The following is a 19,001-nucleotide window of genomic DNA, read 5'->3' on the forward strand; positions in this document are numbered from 1 at the left end:
CATGTATATATGCTTGTACGTATTTATTACTCTATTTATTTATTTTACTTGTACATATTTATTCTATTTATTTTGTTAATATGTTTTGTTTTGTTCTCTGTCTCCCCCTTCTAGACTGTGAGCCCACTGTTGGGTAGGGACCGTCTCTATATGTTGCCAACTTGGACTTCCCAAGCGCTTGGTACAGTGCTCTGCACACAGTAAGCGCTCAATAAATACGATTGAATGAATGAATGAATGGAGATGTCCTGAGCATTTCTGTAGAAAAATAATGTGGGCAGCAGACTGAAGTATGTCCTGGAGTGGGGAGATACAGGAGGCTGGGAATCCCACAAGGAGGCTGATGCAGAAATCCAGGTGGGATAGGATGAGTGATTGTATTAATATGGTAGCAATTTGGATGGAGAGGAAAGGGTGGATTTTAGCGATGTTCTGAAGGTGGGACCAACAGGATTTGGTGATTGGATTGAATATGTGGGTTGAATTAGAGGAGTCAAGGATGAACCTGGGAGGGGAAATCAAAGGTTCTGGAATAAATTGGAGGGTTTGGGGGTCCCCTAGATAACTGTCCACCAGTTATAAGCACTCAATGAGTGCTTATTCTGTTCAGAGCACTGTACTTAAGTACATGTAATAATGGTGATATGTAAACACTTATTCTAAGGGATAGATTCAAGGCAATACGGTTGGACACAGTCCCTGTCCCACATGGGGCTCGCAGTATAAGAAGGAACAGCAACAGATATTTAACCACATTTTATAGATGAGAAGACTGAGGCACAGAGAAGTTGTGATGTGCCTAAGGTCACACAGAAAGCAAGTGACAGAGGTAAGATTAGGACACAGGGCCTCTGACTCCCAGGCTTGTGATGATGATGATAATAGTAATAATAATAATTGTGGTATTTGTAAGTGCTTACTCTGTGCCAGGCATTGCACTAAGTGCTGGGGTGGATACAAGCAAATCAGATTGGCCCCAGTCCCTGTTCCACAGGGGGTTCACGGTCTTAATCCCCATTTTACAGATGAGGTAATGAGGCCCAGAGAAGTGAAGTGATTTGCCCAGTGTCACACAGCAGACAAGTAGTGGAGTCAGGGGTTAGAACACAGGCTGTTCTAACTCCCAGGCTTGAGCGCTACCCACTTGGTCAACCTGCTTGTGAATTGTGTGAAATCAGCGTACTTCTACGAAGTGGCATGTGCAATGTCGTTCTGTTAAGCTGTGCGATTGATACAGTAGGAACTGTGTTGTCATGTACATCATTTTTGTCCGGGATTTGGGTGGCTCATCAGTGGCCACTCTATATCAAATTTATTTTTTGGCCTAAACTCCCAGCATGTGGATAAGCGCTCGATGAATATGACTGAATGAATGAATCTCAAGTGTTCATCTCCATTGAGATAAAACTGCATTTGGCAAGTGTTTAGTAATGTTTGGGTTAAATAGCACTTTAATGAGTAGATTTAGCTTGTCAACCTTCCAGGCTGGTGGTTGGAATCAAGACTAGATAACCTAAGCCAGAAAAAATCGTTTACAACACTTTTATTTTTGCACTCCGAAAGATATATTTGTGTGTGCAAGTAGTAGTAGGAATAGTCTTAAGTGCTTACTGTGTACAGAGACCAGTATTAAGTGCTGGGGAAAAAAGTACTAAGGTGAAACTTAGATATGGTCAATGGCCCACCTGGTGCTCACCATCTAAAAATAGGGCAGAGCAGAGTTTGATGACAGACACAAAAGGAATGATGAAATATAACTATTATAATTGTGGTACTAAGCGCTGGGGTAGATGAAAGATAATCAGGTTGGAAACAGCCTCATCCCACATGGGGTTCACAATTTAAGTAGGTTTAAGTAGGAGGGAGAGCAGGTGCTGAATCCCCACTTCAGAGGTGAGGAAATAGAGGTACAGAGAAATTAAGTGACTTGCCCAAGGTCTCACAGCAGGCAAGTGGCCGAGCTGGAATTAGAATCCAGGTCCCTAGACACCTGGACCCGTGCTCTTTTCACTAGGTCATGCTGGTTTCCTAAATGCAGAACAACATACAAAACCAAAAGTGCAGATTGCAAAACCTTCAGTGGCAAAGGGATATTAGAGACTCTAAAATTTAGGCAGTTGCATGCTTCTATCACTTAGATCTCTAGAGGCAGCATTCATTCAGTCGTATTTATTGAGCGCTTACTGTGTGCAGGACACTGTACTAAGCGCTAGGGAAGTCCAAGTTGGAGCATGACCTAGTGGAAAGAACATGGGCCTGGGAGTCAGAGGACTTGAACTCTAATTCTAGCTCTGCCAATTTCTTGCTCTGTGAGTTTGGGCTAGGCACTTATCTTCTCTGTGCCTCAGTTTCCTCAACTGTAAAATGGGGGGGGGGGTCAAAACCCGTTCTTGGTCCTAATTAGGTTAGGTGCCCCATGCGGGACAGGAACTCTATCTGGCCTGATTAATTGGATCTATCCCAGTGCTTAGAACAGTGCTTACATGTAGTAAAAGTGCTTAACAAGTACTTATCATACTCTCCCAAATCATCATTATCATCATCATCAATCGTATTTATTGAGCGCTTACTGTGTGCAGAGCACTGTACTAAGCGCTTGGGAAGTACAAGTTGGCAACATATAGAGACAGTCCCTACCCAACAGTGGGCTCACAGTCTAAAAGGGGGAGACAGAGAACAAAACCAAACATACTAACAAAATTAGTACAGTGCTCTGCACATTGGAAGCACTTTATAAATACCACTGATTAATTGATTTACAAACAAAATAAGTCTCCCACAGCTCAGCATGTACAAGGTGCCACTTGTCAGGCCAATTGGTCATATTTTTTGAGCATGTACTGAGTGCAGAACACTATACTAAGCACTTGGGAGGATACAGTATAACAGAGTTGATAGACATATTCTCTGCCCACAGTGAGGCCAATGGAGAACAGCCACTGGGGCAAACTGCTGCAGCTTAAATCCATGCACAGGACGTGTTGGGAATAGAGGACATTTTGGGTGTCACAATGGGACAGATTTCCATATGACAGATTCCCATATATATCCAAGGCCTCTGTATTTCTTAAAATGATATTTGTAAGCCCTATGTGCCAGTCACTGGCCTAAGCACTGGGGAAGATACAAGATAATCTGGTTGGACAGAGTTGATGTCCCACATGGGGCTCACGGTCTTAATCCCCATTTTACAGATGAGGTCACTGAGGTACAGAGAAGTGAAGTGACTTGCCCAAGGTCACAGCAGACAAGTGGCGGAGCTGGGATTAGAACCCAGGTCCTTCTCACTTCCAGGCCCATGCTCTGTCTACTAGGCTACACTGCTTCTCTGAAAGGTATTCAAAGATGCTAGGATATCATCCGCCTGAACTGTATCAAATCATGGATGTATTCTGGGTGCCGGACTCAAAAAACAAACCTATCAAAGTGGGACTTGAGAAAATGAAGAGAATTATAATTTTCTCATAGATTTGTTCATTTCTATGTGAATGCTATTTTCAAAAGTATTTTTATTAAAGGAATAATATGCTTTCACATGAAAGATAATTAGGTTTTTAAACTATTATGACCTTTTTTAAATTAAAAAACTTTACAGTTGCAAAGTTGAAGGAGAAATTTTTAATATGATTAAAGAACAAGTCAGGAGTCTCTAGTATATTTCTGTTGAAGAAAGCTGACTTCTGCAGTTATATATTTTTTTTCCTATGATTTGGCAGCAAAGGTAATTTTTAGACCAGAGGTGGTAAGTTAAATCATGTGTAGTAAAGTAGTATTTTGCTTTTTAAATAAGCTATAAACAGGTCTCAGCTTACAATCTGTGGCCAAAATTTGATTTTTACAGCCGTAGATTTCTCAGCCAAATTCTGAGGAAATCAAATATACAAGTCAGAATGTGCTATTTTTGAATACAGAATTGGTTAATGTATGATTTAGTAAGAAGAACTTATATTCAGTCAAAAGCTAACACTTCCCCTAGTGGTTTCTTGGGGTACCCAGATTGGGGGCTGCCATGCCTCCTATCCCTAGGTTGGAGAAAGAGCCTTCCTGCGTGGAGTTTTAAGCAATCAAGCAATAACCAACCATTATCCCCGCAATTTTGCTCAGAGCAGCATTGGCTGGTACGGATGGGGGATGGGAATGAGGGTTTGGATGTCTCAGAACTAACCAGGTGGGTTTTCTGAGCTGGTGGGAGAGCTAGTGCCACAACATCGTCTTGGCTGGTGGTTGTTTTGGTTGGAGAGGGGGTTGCTGTTACTGAGGTCTTCTGAAGGAAGGGCCTCCCGGCACTAGTTTTCTGTTTGAAAGGGAAGGTAACACAAGCTTCCTTCCTTCCTAGTTGGAAGCAGAGCAGTTTGGGAGGATACAAGTGGGGGAGAGGAAGAAACCCGTTGTTTTCCACGTCATTTTTTTTGCATGACCTGCAAGAATTGAGTGTGTTCAGAGAGAGTGCATGGATGGCTCAGTGCTATTCATCATCATGGGAAAAATGTGTACATTACACTGAATAACCTCAGCAAAGTAGCCCAGGAAATTGGTTGCTTGGTTACAGATCTCATGAACAACTAAGCTGGTGTTGAACTTGCAGTTCCCTCCGGCCCCGCTGCCCCACCACACATTCCTAACCACCTTTGTGGATAAAATCTCATTGTCATGGCCTAGTGGAAAGAGCATGGAGTCAGAGGAGCTAGGTTCTAATCCTGGCTGTGCCACCTGCCTGCTGTGTGACCTTGGACAAGTCCTTTCATTTCCTCTATGCCTCAGTCTTCTTTTAAAATGGGGTTCAGTACCTGTTATTTCTCCTACTTAAACTGGGAGCCCCATGTGGGAACTGATTATCTTTTATGTACTCCATTGCTTAGCACAGTGCTTGGGGCATAGTAAGCATTAACAAATTTATTATTATTGTTATTATTATCTTCAGCTATGAAGAACAATTTTATTAATCAGAGCAAGCTTTAGTGAAACACATTTTTGGGCAAATATTTTTGTCCCCATTTAATTCTCAGGCTATCCATCTCTTAAATAGCCCCTATTAAATAGCATTAATGCTGTAAGCCACAATCCTGAACCTGGCTGATTTTTAGTTAACTCTTATGTCATTTGTCTTATAAAAGTTCAGCAATCCATTGCTAAACCGGGTTGGTGAATTGTTCGTGTTTTGTCTTGATTAATGCTGTGTCATGCCCATTTGTTTATGTCTTTATGAATTAGAATAGCTAATGCGATTACGGGTTTTAGCTTTGCAAGGACTCCTGTGGGCTTCTTCTAAAGCCTGCTTGTCTTTTTCCTTCCAGACTGCTGTGATCGCTTTAGAGATGTCTGTCCTCTTCACAACAGAAGCAACGCTAGCTCTTTAGTAGTGTTGGCTTCACGTGGCGGACATCAATAAGTTATTGATTCATGGCCCTCTCTGTCTGAACAACAGCTGAAGGATGGTTCCTCGTTGGTCATAGTTTGGTGTCTTCATCCCACCAGAATCTACGGTTCCAAGGGAGGATTTTCTGGGTGAAAAGTCCAGACTACTGAGGGACCATGGCAACCTCCAGAATGACTGCAAGGTCCCCTCGAGACATTGCTAATGTAATGCAACGACTGCAAGGTAAGGGCTGAAACCTTGATTCCTAAGTCTGACGTCTAGATGATAAGCTTCAGTTTTTTCAGAAATGCAATAAAGCGATCCTTTGCGCCTTCTTCCTCCTCATTGTCCTAGCTAACTGGTGATAATGTATGACATACACAAGCTCTAATAATGAAAAACATTTTGTTCTTATTGCTGCTCTGCACACAGTAAGTGCTCAATAAATACGATTGAATGAATGCGTTAACGTGCCAGCATAAAGCTTCTTCTGGTAAGTGCAGAAGGTCTGGATTAACTTGGAACCAGTGATATGCCAGTGCTTTTGCATGTATTGAATCTTTCAAAAGCATTATTGAGTCCCTACCTGATGCAGTGCTCTGTATTAAATATATGGGAATGTGCACTAAGATCAATAGATGTGACCCCTGGCCTCAAAGAGGTCACAATAAAGCAGGGGAGGTACACTAAAATTACAGATGGGAGAAATAATAGAGTGTATAAAGTCTGTCTTCCCCTTCATTTCCCATCACTGTAGACAGCACCACCATCCTTCCTGTTCCGCAGGCCCTTAATCTTGGTGGTATCCTTGACTCATCTCTCTAATTCAACACACTCATTCAATCTGTCACTAAATTCTTTCTCTTTAACCTTCACAACTTCACTAAATCTGCCCTTTTCTCCTCATCCGAACTGCTACCACATTAATCCAAGCACTTATCCTATCCTGTCTTGATTATTTTGTCAGCCTTTTTAACTGGCTTCCCCGCCTCCTGTCTCTCCCCACTCCAGTCCATACTTCACTCTGCTACCTGGATCATTTTTCTACAAAACTGTTCATTCTGTTTCCCCACTCCTCAAGAAACTCCAGTGGTTGTCCATCCATGGCCGCATCACACTAACTCCTTACCACTGGCTTTAAAGCACTTAGTCACCTTGTCCCCTCCTACCTCACCTCTCTGCTCTCCTGCTACAACCCAACCTGCACACTTTGCTATTCTAATCCCAACCTATTTGCTGTAACTCGATCAATATCGTCTTTCATTCATTTATTCAATCGTATTTATTGAGCGCTTACTGTGTGCAGAGCACTGTACTAAGCGCTTGGGAAGTACAAGTCGGTGACATATAGAGACAGTACCTACCCAACAACGGGCTCACAGTCTAGAAGGGGGAGACAGACAACAAAACAAAACATGTGGACAGGTGTCAAGTCATCAGAACAAATAGAATTAAAGCTAGATGCACATCATTAACAAAATAGAATAGTAAATATGTACAAGTAAAATAGAGTAATAAATCTGTACAAACATATACATTTTCTGTGTGGAGGGGAAGGAGGTAGGGTGGGAGGGATGGGGAGGAGGTGAGGAAAAAGGGGGCTCAGTCTGGGAAGACCTCTTGGAAGAGGTGAGCTCTCAGTAGGGCTTTGAAGGGAGGAAGAGAGCTAGCTTGGTGGATGTGTGGAGGGAGGGCATTCCTGGCCAGGGGGAGGACATGGGCTGGGGGTCAATGGCCGGACAGGCGAGAACGAGGTACAGTGAGGTACATCTCGCTGCTGACCTCTCACTCATATCCTGCCTTTGGCCTGGAGCACCCTCCTCCTTCATAACCATCAGAGAATTACTCTCCCCACCTTCAAAGCCCTATTAAAGTCAAATCTCCAAGTGGTCTTCCCTGATAAAGCCCTCATTTCCTCTTCTCCCACTCACTTCTGCATTGCCCTGATTTACTCCCTTTATTCACCCCTCCCTCAGCCCCATAACACTTATGTACTTATTCATAATTCATTTATATAAATATCTGCCTCCCCCTCTAGATTGTAAGAATAGTTGTGGGCGGGAAACGTGTCTACCAGCTCTGTTTTATTATTATAATGTATTCTTCCAAGAATGTAATACAGTGCTCTACACCCAGTAAGCCATCAATAAATGCAATTGACAGATATATAATGCTATGGCATATTGTGAGTACTTAAGTGCTTTGGAGGCATGAAGGGGCTGACTGAGATTTGGGCCGGGGGGGAAATAAGGTGTGGAAATAAATTAATCTGGGAAAGCCTCCTTGAGATATGAGTTTTTAGAAGGGTTGTAAAGATGGAGAAAGAAGTGGTTGGTTGGATATGAAGGGGAAGTTCCAGTCACTATGTGACTGGATGTCCAGGATGTGAGCAGCGTGTTGATGGTGGGAGAGATGAGATTGAGGTGCAGTGAGCAGGTTTAGTTTGAGAATCATTGAAATAATAATTTTCTATCTTTGTGGGAGAGAATTTAATGCCATTTTAAAGGATTCCATTGGGAAATTCAAGCTCCTGATATTATAATGTGAGACTTTTGAGAAACATCTTTAGAGGGTGAGAAGCAATTCCAGTAATGGTGAGAATATGGCAAATGTTGTTTATTTTGTAGTACCTGATGTAAGATAAGTAGTTAGGATGCACATTATACATGAGATACCTTATTTTTTATTCATAATCTGACTGCTTTCTGCATTGGAAAAGTGACCTGATTGAGTGGAAAGAGTCATTTCTACTTTTGAGTATGTTGTCCTTCAAATTCAAAAAACGATGCCTCTAATAGTGTCTACTTTTATTTGCACCTGAAAGTATTGCCTTTCACCTGACATCCCAAGGGAATTACTGTAAGCTTTTATTTCTGCAACTGTAAGAGCACTAACCTCATGTCTACAGTCTGTTGGCAAAGCAGTGTAGCAAATAATATCATGGCTCTCCAAAATCGCTGACATCAGGCTCGTGGGTTTGGCTAAAAATATTAGACCAGCTTGTATTGAAAGCTTAATCTCAGCCATTTTGCACTTGAAATATGGTTATAAAATCTGTGGTTTTTGTGGGCGAAACCCATTCAGTGGTGATTGGTAAATACTGTTGATAATGTGATAATACACATCATAGTTAAAGATTTATTATTATCATTATCATTTACTTTGTGCAAAATACTCTTAATGGGCTGGGGAAATCACAAGAATAAGGTCATTCAGATGTGGTCCTGTTATATAAAGGGAAGGGAGGCAGGTACACAAGGAAGGAAATGCAACTAGAGTTTGTCAGTAATAATGATAATGATGGTATTTGTTAAACGCTTACTATATGCAAAGCACTGTTCTAAGCGCTGGGGAGGTTACAAGGTGATCAGGTTGTCTCCTTATGGGCAGGGAACATTTCTGCTAATTTTGTTGGATTTCACTCTCCCAAGCACTTAATATATTGCTCTGTACATAGTAAGCATTCAAGTACCATTGATTAATAACCATAATCTTCACCACCAATGATGTTTATTTTGGCACGTAATACATGTGGAACAATGTACTATGTGCTTCGATGAGTACAAAATAAACCAAATGCACTTTTCCTTCCTTCAAGGAGCTTATAATTTACTGAGCGACACAGGCAGACAAAAAATGTCTTCACTGAGATGTGCTGACCGCAGTGGAGGAGGAGAAGAAATGAGTGTGTTAATTCATTACCTATTGTGTGCTGCAATTGAGAGAGGGCAATAGAAGAGACTCAGTTTCTAGCGCCCTCCTACCTTTCTCTTAAAATTTTTCTTTTTTTCCTCATGCTCCACATATTGCTAGGCATTCTTATAAACTTGAGTAAAACTCCCCTCCCCACCATTTTTGAGTTACAAACTTTATGCAAAAAGGGGCAATTATGTAAGTAAATATTGTACTTAAAAATTGCCTGGCACATAGTAACTGCTTAACTGATGCCATTAAGCAGTTCCTATTCGCCAAACTCGGTTCTAAAAAATGTGGTAATTCAAGATATTCAGGAGTCCCAGTCTCACATGAGACTGACAGTCTCGGAGGGAAAGAGAACAGGTATCCTACCCGCAGGTAACAGATGAGAAAACCTTTGCCCCACAGAGATAAAGTGACTGGTTGAAGGTTATGCAGCTGACAGGTGGTTGAACTGTGATTAGAACCTGGTCCCCCAATTCCCACACCTGTGATCTTCCTGCTAGGATCGCACTGCTTCCTATTTAGTTGAAGAAATTAGTACAAACAGAGTCACATATGTAATAACCAATCTATTTATCTGGAGGGAAGAGATGCCTTATCCTCTGGCCCCTCCTGTCACACCAGAGGCCTAGGATGATGCCTGAAGGAAAGGTCGCCTTCTACACTTGGGTGCCTGAGGACTGTGCAAAGGGGAGGGTCATTCCACCGCCCCTCCCCCCCCCCCCACCTCCTTCCCCTGGTAACCAGTGCTTCTGACACCAATCTTTCATATCTTTTTAAAACACTTGTCCCCTCCCTTCTCTCCTCCTTGATTGCCATCTTCAGCTGTTCACTTTCCAACTGCTTCTTCCCTACTGACATGCTTACATATTCCCTGTCCTAAAAAAAAATCCACCTTCCCTTAATCTCATGGCTCCCTCCAGTTATCGCCCCCCTCCCTCCTATCATTCTTCTCCAAACTTCTTGAGAGAGTCGTTGATACCCCTGTCACCATTTTCTTGCTTCCAATTCTCTCCTTGATTTTTTCCCCACCCCTTCACTCCATGGAATCAGACCTCTCTAAGGTAACCAGTGACCTTCTTCTTGCCAAATCTGATGGCCTCTACTCTATCCGATTCCCCTTAAACCTCTCACTTGCTTTCAACACTGTAGACTACCCCCTTCTCCTTAAAATTTTACACAACTTTGTCTTCAGTGTGGCTCAGTGGGAAAGAGCATGGGCTTTGAAGTCAGAGGTCAGAGCCAATTGTCAGCTGGGTGACTTTGGGCAAGTCACTTAACTTCTCTGGGCCTCAGTTGACTCATCTGTAAAATGGGGATTAAGACTGTGAGCTTCCTGTGGGACAACCTGATCACCTTGTAACCTCCCCAGTGCTTAGAGTAGTGCTTTGCAAATAGTAAGCGCTTAATAAATGCTATCATTATTATTTACTGGCATTGTCCTCTCTTGGTTCTCCTTTTATCTCTCTGATCTCTCCTCAGTTTCTTTTTTCTGGCTCCTCCTCTGTCTCCCACCCTCTGACAGTGTGTGTGTGGTGGGTCCTTCAAGGTTCAGTTCTAGGTCCCCTTCTGTTCCTCATTTACACCCACTCTCTTGGAGAATTCATTTGCTACCATCACTTCAACTACCAGTTCTATATGAATGATTCCTAAATCCTCATCTCCAGCCTTGACCACTGTTCCTCTCTGCCATCTCACATTTCCTCCTCCCTTCAGGACATCCCTACCTAGATGTCCTGCTGGCAGCTCGAACTAAACATTACCAAAACTGAACTCCTTATCTTCCCAACCAAACCTTGACCTCCTGCTCTCTTTCCCATCACTACAGACAATACCACTATCCTCCCTATCTCACAAGCCCATAAACTTGGTGTTTTCCTTGCTTCATCTCTCATTACATCCACATAGTCAATCTGTCATCAAACTGTGTTGATTCTGTCTTCACAACATCCAAATGGGTACCATGCTGATCCAGCACCTATCCTATCCTGCCTTGATTACTGTGTCTGCCTCTTCGCTGACCTCCCTGCCTCCTGTCTCTTCCCACTTCCAGCCATACTTCACTCTATTGCAGTGATCATTTTTCTAATAAAATTCGGTCCATGTCTTCCTACTCCTCAAGAACCCCAGTGACTGCCCATCCATCTCTGTATCAAAGGGAAACTTCTTACCATTGGTTTTAAAAAGCACTGTCAGCTTGACCCATCCTACCTCACCTCTCCAATTTCTGACTACAGCCCATCCTGCACACTTCATTCTTTTAGCATCAGCTTGCTCATTCTGCTCTGATCTTGTCTATCTCACCACTGATCCCTTTCCCAAATAAGCTCTTAGTACAGTGCTCTGCACACAGTTAGCGCTCAATCAATACGATTGAATGCATGAATCCTCCTCCTAACCTGGAACGCCCTCTCTTCATAAACACCTGACCACCACCCTCCCCACCTTCAAAGCATTACAGCACTGCCTAATAAATAGAGCACAGGCTTGGGAGTCAGAATGACCTGGGTTCTAATACCAGATCTGCCACCTATCTGCTTTGAGACTTTAGGCAAGTCACTTCACTTATCTGGGCCCCAGTTACCTCATCTGTAAAATGGGGATTAAGATTGGGAGCCCCATGTGGGACAGGAACCGTGTCCAACCTGATTAGCTTGTATCTATTCCAGTGCTTAGTACAATCCTTGGCACATAGTAAGGGCTTAACAAATACCATAAAAAATTAAGATCCCATTTCCAAGAGGTCTTCCTGGATTAAACCCCCTTTTCTCCAGCTCCTGCTACCTTCTGCATCATCTGTGACCTAGGATCAGCATGGCATAGTGGATAGAGCACGGGCTGGAGTCAGAAAGTCATGGGTTCTAATTCTGACTCTGCCACTTGTCTGCTGAGTGGCCCTGGGCAAGTCACTTCTCTGTGCCTCAGTGACCTCATCTGTAAAATGGGGATTGAGATTGTGAGCACCATAATGATAATAATAATAATGGCATTTGTTAAGCGCTTACTGTGCAAAGCACTGTTCAAAGTGCTGGGGCAGATACAAAGTAATCAGGTTCATTCATTCAATCGTATTTATTGAGCGCTTACTGTGTGCAGAGTAACACAGCAACATATTTGGGAAGTACAAATTGGCAACGTATAGAGACAGTCCCTACCCAACAACGGGCTCAGAGTCTAGAAGGGGGAAAGCATTATTAAACAGTTACTGTGGCAGAGCACTGCTTTAGGCATAGGGAGAGAATACATAGGTAGGAATTGGATGTATTCTACCTAAAATTGATTGTTCTAAAAAGTTTAGTCAGTCCACGTATGATTTTTTTTTTAAATCTCATCAGCTACACCTTCAGCTATTTCACTTGGAATTCACTTAGATCTCCTTATTAGGATTTGTTTTCTACTCACTACTTTCATTCTAAATCTCCTATTTTAGACCACCATACTATGGTAATGATAATAATAAGTATGATGGTTTTTGTTAAGTGCTTACTATGTCTCAAACATTGGGGTAGTCGTCCCACATGGGGCTCACAGTCTTAATCCCCACTTTACAGACAAGGTAACTGAGGCACAGAGAAGTTAAGTGGCTTGTCCGAAGTCACACAGCAACAAGCGGCGGAGCTGGGATTAGAACCCACATCCTCTGACTCCCCAAGCCCGTGCTCTTTCCCCTTAGCCCTGCTGCTTCTGCTACTGCGGGACAGGGGACTGTGTCCAACCGGATTTGCTTATATCTATTCCAGAACTTAGTACAGTACTTGGCACATAGTAAGCGCTTAACAAATGCCATAATCATTATTATTTGATATTCTCCCCACCCTCAACCCCATAGCAATTATGTACATTTATTTAAATCATATGTTATAAATTGTTTATATTGTCTGTCTCCGCCTAGACTGTAACCTCACTGTTGGCAGGGAACATTTCTGCTCTTTATTGTACTCTCCCAAGTTTTTGGCACATTGCTCTATATTTAGTAAGCACTTAATGAATACTGCTGTTTCATATATTTTTGTACATGTGTTGTGGCTGGGTGTTAATACATACATGCCAAGGGGATTTTTGGTATTGATAGGACTTGAGAGGGTAAGAATTAACCAGGAAAAGCTTCCTGGAAGTGGTGACTTTCAGGAGGGTTTTAAAGATGGGGAGAGCTGTGGTCTGTTGGATTTGAAGGGGCTGGAGGATAGGAAAGTTGAAATCAAGATAGGAAGTGAGTTTGGGAGGTGCTTAAGGGTGATTGTGAGGACAAGGGGGTATAAAAGGGCTGGAAGGAATTCCTATTTATGCCTGAAGAAATAGCTCATAGTATAGTATTATACTCATATTTATTGTGAATGAAGGAAATTTAGAAAAGTGTGATCTTGTAAGTTAATGAAGCTTAACTTCCCTTTTGAAGTTGTATATTATTCAATATACATATATAATACCTAGTGAATATTATATAAAGATCTCTATTCAATACACGAGTGTAAATTTTGGGGCTGGAGTTTTTTTTGTTTTTAATTTCCACTACATTTTAAAAGTATACACAGCCTGTTGTTGTGATTTAGCGCCTCTGAAGCCATTGTTCAGCACTTCGCCTTTTCACAGATTTAAAGCAGTCTAAGCTGAGTCTCTTAGCTGTGGTCTTGCATTATGGATGAAGAGTCAACCTGCAATGCAGACTCTTCGGACCAAAGAATGAAAATGATCTTGTAGAGTCATTTTAATCAATGTAATCAGAGTCACAGGTCTGAGCAGGTAGAATTACATGAAACTCCTAGGGTTCTGATTGCAACTAATTTAGATTTTAGAATAGGTATGCCAATATATTCCTTTGATGGTAAATACCTTACTTGAAACATTATTAAATTTCAGTGTTCCATTGTGACACTGAATAGTGAAACAGGGTTGATTAATTTAAGGTCCACTAAGGTCCACTTTCAGTGAAACCCAAATGGAGAATTTTTGATTAATCAGAAAGTGATCAATTATAGTATGGATTTTATTTGATTTTAAAATATTATGCACCAATTCCCATAGTATAAATATATGAAAAACAGAAAAGGAAATTTTTTAAGTCTGAAGGTAGAATTTGCAAGTATATTCTGCTTATTTTTTATAAGGATTAATCATAACGCATTCTCACATACATGAAAGGAACTCAGTCACATTTATTGAGCACTTACTGTGTGTGCAGAACACTGTACTAAGCAATTGGGAGAGTACACTATAACAGAGTTGGTGGACATGTTCCTTGCCCACAATGAGCTTACAGTCTGGATGGGGAGAGAGACATTAATATAAATAAATTATCGATCTCTACTAAGTGCTGTGGGTCTGAGGGATGGATGAATAAAGGTTGTAAATTCAAGTGCATTTGTGATGCAGAAGGGAGAGGGAGAAGATGAAGTGAGGGCTTAGGGAAGGCCTCTTGGAGGAGATGTGCCTTCAGTAAAGCTTTGAATGGGGAGAGTGATCGTCTGTCAGATATGAAGGGGGAATTCCAGGTCGGAGGCAGCATGTGAGCGAGATTGAGATCAGGGAGATGATGATGATTGCCCCAAAAGTAAATTTCAAATGGATTTTTGAGTCAAGACCTTTCAGTAAAAGTGGAAAAAATATAATCCATTCTGATTCTCTTAGCTCTGTTGCTTTTGACACTGAGACACCACCTCCTCCTCGAAACACTGTCAGGAATAGGTTTTTCTGAGACAGACCTACCCTGGTTCTCCTCCTACCTCTGAATGCTCCTTCTCTGTTTTATTCACTGGCTCTTACTCTGTGTCTCATCCTTTTACCATGGGTAGACCTCTGGACTCTTCTCTTGGTGCTCTAGTCTTTTTGCTTTATACTCACTCTCTCACATGGTTTCAGATCTTACCTGTATACAGATGACTCCAGATAAAAAAAAACAAACTCATACCTCTCACCTGACCTACCATCCCACTTCTTTTCTTGCCTCTAGATCATCTCCATTTGGATTCTAGCCAGTCTCTCCAACTCAGTATTTCTAAAACAGAACTCATCTTTTCCCCCTAAACCCCCTCCTTCTCCTAAATTTCCCATCTCAGTCAACAACACCAAAAACTTCTACCATCCCCGAGATCTGCAACTTGGGTGACCTCCTTGACTATTCACTATCATTCAAGAGAAGCAACATGGCCCAATGGAAAGAGCATGGATCTGGAAGTTAGAGGACTGGGTTCTAATCCCGGCTCCACCACACTTCTGCTGTGCGACCTTGGGAAGTCATTTACCTTTTGTTCCTCAGTTATCTCACTTTAAAAATGGGGATTAATACTGTGAGCCCCATGTGGGACAGGGTCACTGTTCAATCTGATTACCTTGAATCTAGTGCATGGAACAGTGCTTGGCACATAGTAAATACTTAACAAGTATTATTGTTATTATTATTATTAGTAGTAGTATCATCATTATTATTTAGATTGGCTTGCAAGTAGGCATTTTGGTTTTGTGCTTGTGATTTATGAAGTCTAAATTCTTTTAACTTGTAGTTTAGTAACATGCTGCTTATTCAATTCATATGCTGTCCTAAAACACATCATTTGAAATGGGCTCTTTAATACATCGAAAAATATAAAATGCTTTTTTGAGTGAGGAGTTTGAGAACTAAGCAACAGCATCCTATCCACCTCCATATCGGACAAAAACTCTTCACTGTTGACTTTTAAAGCACTCAATCACCTTGTTCCCTCCTACCTTACATCACTTCTCTCCTTCTGCAACCCAGTCCACCCACTTCACTCCTCTAGTGCTAGCCTTCTCACTGTGCCTCGATCTTGCCGTCGACTCCTAGCCCATGTCCTGCCTCTGGCCTGGAACACCCTCTCTCCTCCAATCTGACAGACAATTATTCTCCTCCGCCTTCAAAGCCTTTTTGAAGGCACATCTCCTCCAAGAGGTCTTCCCAGACTAAGCCCCAGTTTCCATGTCTCCCACTTCCTTCTGTGTCACCCTGACCTGTTCCATTTGCTCTTCCCGCCCACCCCCTCCCAGCCCCACAGCATTTAGGTACATATCCATCATTTTATTTATTTGTATTGATATGTCTCCCCCCACCTCTAGACTGTAAACTCATTGTGGGCAGGGAATGTCACTGTTTATTGTTGTATTGTACTTTCCCAAGAACTTAGTACAGTGCCCTGCACAAAGAAACTGCTCAGTAAATACGATTGAATGAATTTATTCACATTAACATTTTCTTTCTGAGATGTGTACAAAGCTTAGGTTGGGGGGCATTTTAATACAAATTTCCACAGAAATGAGTTATTTTATTTTATTGGTCCTAGCAGCCCACTTAGTAATTTAATACATTTAAAAAATAACTCAATAAAATCTCCCCAACTGCTTTTCAGTGAGTTTTAAAATGTGTCTTCAATCATTTGCTTTTTATTTGAAAGTATCACTCTAGACTGTAAGATCGTTGTGGGCTGGGATTGTGTCTGTTAAAATCTTTGTACTCACTCAAGCACTTAGTACAGTGCCCTGCATACAGTAAGCACTCAATATGATTGATATCCCAGGGATTAAGATACAATGATTGTGTGTGTGTGTGTGTGTGTGTGTTTCAAAATCATTACTCATAATTTCAATTTCCCCTCTGAGGTGTCAGTTCTACAATGGGGAGGTGTCATCGCCCATTCAAAAATATATTTATCTTCAGTGCTCCAGCTGTTCATGAGTATCTTGCCTTTGGCTATGGTTGGGGCTATACAAAGGAAATTGGGTTTGCAATTTTCCACATAAATTAATCAGAAAACCCGATGAGAAGTGCAACTTGGACCCTGAATTATTCATATTGACTATCATCACCATCTTTTAAGAAGAAATTTGGAAATCTGTTAATGGAAACTGGTGATGTCTCTCTCACCTATCTTCTTTAGATGAGATTTTAGCCAAAATTCTTCTGCACGAACTCCTAAAGAATATTGTTATGTGCGTGCTTCCAAAATTGCAGCATGACTTTAATTGGAATGTAGCATAGTAGACCTAGACTTGGAAGCATGTCAAATACTAAAAAAGTATAGTCCTCATTATTTAACCATAGACCGTATAAAAGTTTTGGATATTAACAGAATGCCCAGGCTTTGGTAAGTGCTAAACCAATTTGATGACTCAGAGAGGTATATTAAGACCTTAAAGTTCCATAAGAGCAGAGGCTGATTTCCCCATCCAATTTTTCCATTACCGATGGTGTAAAATAAGGTTGGGTAATCAGGCTATCTTATTTTAACCTTCTCTGCACTGCCAGGCTTAAGGATACAATAATAAAGAACCAAAGAGTTGGTATTAAACTGTGATTGGAAGAGCAACTTTTCCAATTTGTCAAGCTACAAGAATAATGGAATGACCTGGAGAAATAATAACTGATCAACCACTTTCCGTCTCCGCTTTTCTGCTGTGATCTTGGTCAAGTCACTTAACTTCTCTGTGGTTCAATATCCTCATCTGTAAAATGGCCACTAAGTACCTGTTTTTGTTCCCCCTCAGAATGCGAGACCTGTGTGGGATAGAGACTCTTCTGGTTGGATTGTGTTGTATCTACCCCAGTGCTTGCCACATAGTAGATGCCCAACAAATAACGCATAATCTGTCTTCCCCTTCTATCAATCAATCAATTAATTCTATTTATTGAGCGCTTACTGTGTGCGGAGCACTGTACTAAGTGCTTGGGAAGTACAAGTCGGCAACATATAGAGACAGTCCCTACCCAACAGTGGGCTCACAGTCTAGAAGGGGGAGACAGAACAAAATGAAACATACTGACAAAATAAATAGAATAGATATGTACAAGTAAGATAAATAAATAAATAGAATAATAAATATGTACAAGCATACATACATATATACAGGTGCTGTGGGGAAGGGAAGGAGGTAAGATGGGGGATGGAGAGGGGGACAAGGGGGAGAGGAAGGAAGGGGCTCAGTCTGGGAAGGCCTCCTGGAGGAGGTGTGCTCTCAGTAGGGCCTTGAAGGGAGGAAGAGAGCTAGCTTGGTGGATGGGCAGAGGGAGGGCATTCCAGGCCTGGGGGATGACGTGGGCCGCGGGTCGATGGCGGGACAGGCGAGAACGAGGCACAGTGAGGAGATTAGCGGCAGAGGAGCGAAGGGTGCGGGCTGGGCTGTAGAAGGAGAGAAGGGAGGTGAGGTAGGAGGGGGCGAGGTGATGGACAGCCTTGAAGCCCAAGGTGAGGAGTTTCTGCCTGATGCGCAGATTGATTGGTAGCCACTGGAGATATTTGAGGAGGGGAGTAACATGCCCAGAGCGTTTCTGGACAAAGACAATCCGGGCAGCAGCATGAAGTATGGATTGAAGTGGGGAGAGACACGAGGATGGGAGATCAGAGAGAAGGCTGATGCAGTAGTCCAGACGGGATAGGATGAGAGCTTGAAAGAGCAGGGTAGCAGTTTAGATGGAGAGGAAAGGGCAGATCTTGGCAATGTTGCGGAGCTGAGACCGGCAGGTTTTGGTGACGGCTTGGATGTGAGGGGTGAATGAAAGAGCGGAGTCGAGGATGACATCAAGGTTGCGGGATTGTGAGACAGGAAGGATGGTAGTGCCGTCAACAGAGATGGGAAAGTCAGGGAGAGGGCAGGGTTTGGGAGGGACGACAAGGAGTTCAGTCTTGGACATGTTGAGTTTTAGGTGGCGGGCAGACATCCAGATGGAGATGTTCTGAAGGCAGGAGGAGATGCGAGCCTGGAGAGAGGGGGAGAGAGCAGGGGCAGAGATGTAGATCTGAGTGTCATCAACGTAGAGATGATAGTTGAAGCTGTGGGAGTGAATGAGGTCACCAAGGGAGTGAGTGTAGATCGAGAACAGAAGGGGACCAAGCACTGAACGTTGGGGAACCCCCACAGTAAGGGGATGGGAGGGGGAGGAGGAGCCTGCAAAAGAGACTGAGAATGAACAACCGGAGAGATAAGAGGAGAACCAGGAGAG

The 19,001-nt window shown here is 42.4% G+C and overlaps 2 protein-coding genes across 2 annotated transcripts in view; both read left to right on the plus strand.

Moving 5' to 3' along the window:
- The window catches only part of LOC119941778 (keratinocyte proline-rich protein-like), a 41,675-nt gene extending 36,297 nt beyond the window's left edge, over window positions 1-5,378 (plus strand). Inside the window, exon 6 of the mRNA XM_038762270.1 lies at window positions 5,295-5,378. Within this exon, the coding sequence (XP_038618198.1) occupies window positions 5,295-5,304 (10 nt within the window). The 3' untranslated portion in view covers window positions 5,305-5,378. The remainder of the gene's footprint in view (window positions 1-5,294) is intronic.
- A 52-nt stretch (window positions 5,379-5,430) lies between these two features.
- SYNE1 (spectrin repeat containing nuclear envelope protein 1) overlaps window positions 5,431-19,001 on the plus strand; it is a 503,300-nt gene continuing 489,729 nt past the window's right edge. Inside the window, exon 1 of the mRNA XM_038770126.1 lies at window positions 5,431-5,599. Within this exon, the coding sequence (XP_038626054.1) occupies window positions 5,533-5,599 (67 nt within the window). The 5' untranslated portion in view covers window positions 5,431-5,532. The remainder of the gene's footprint in view (window positions 5,600-19,001) is intronic.

Source organism: Tachyglossus aculeatus, chromosome 2 (genome assembly GCF_015852505.1).
Source record: "Tachyglossus aculeatus isolate mTacAcu1 chromosome 2, mTacAcu1.pri, whole genome shotgun sequence".
NCBI lineage: Eukaryota > Metazoa > Chordata > Mammalia > Monotremata > Tachyglossidae > Tachyglossus > Tachyglossus aculeatus.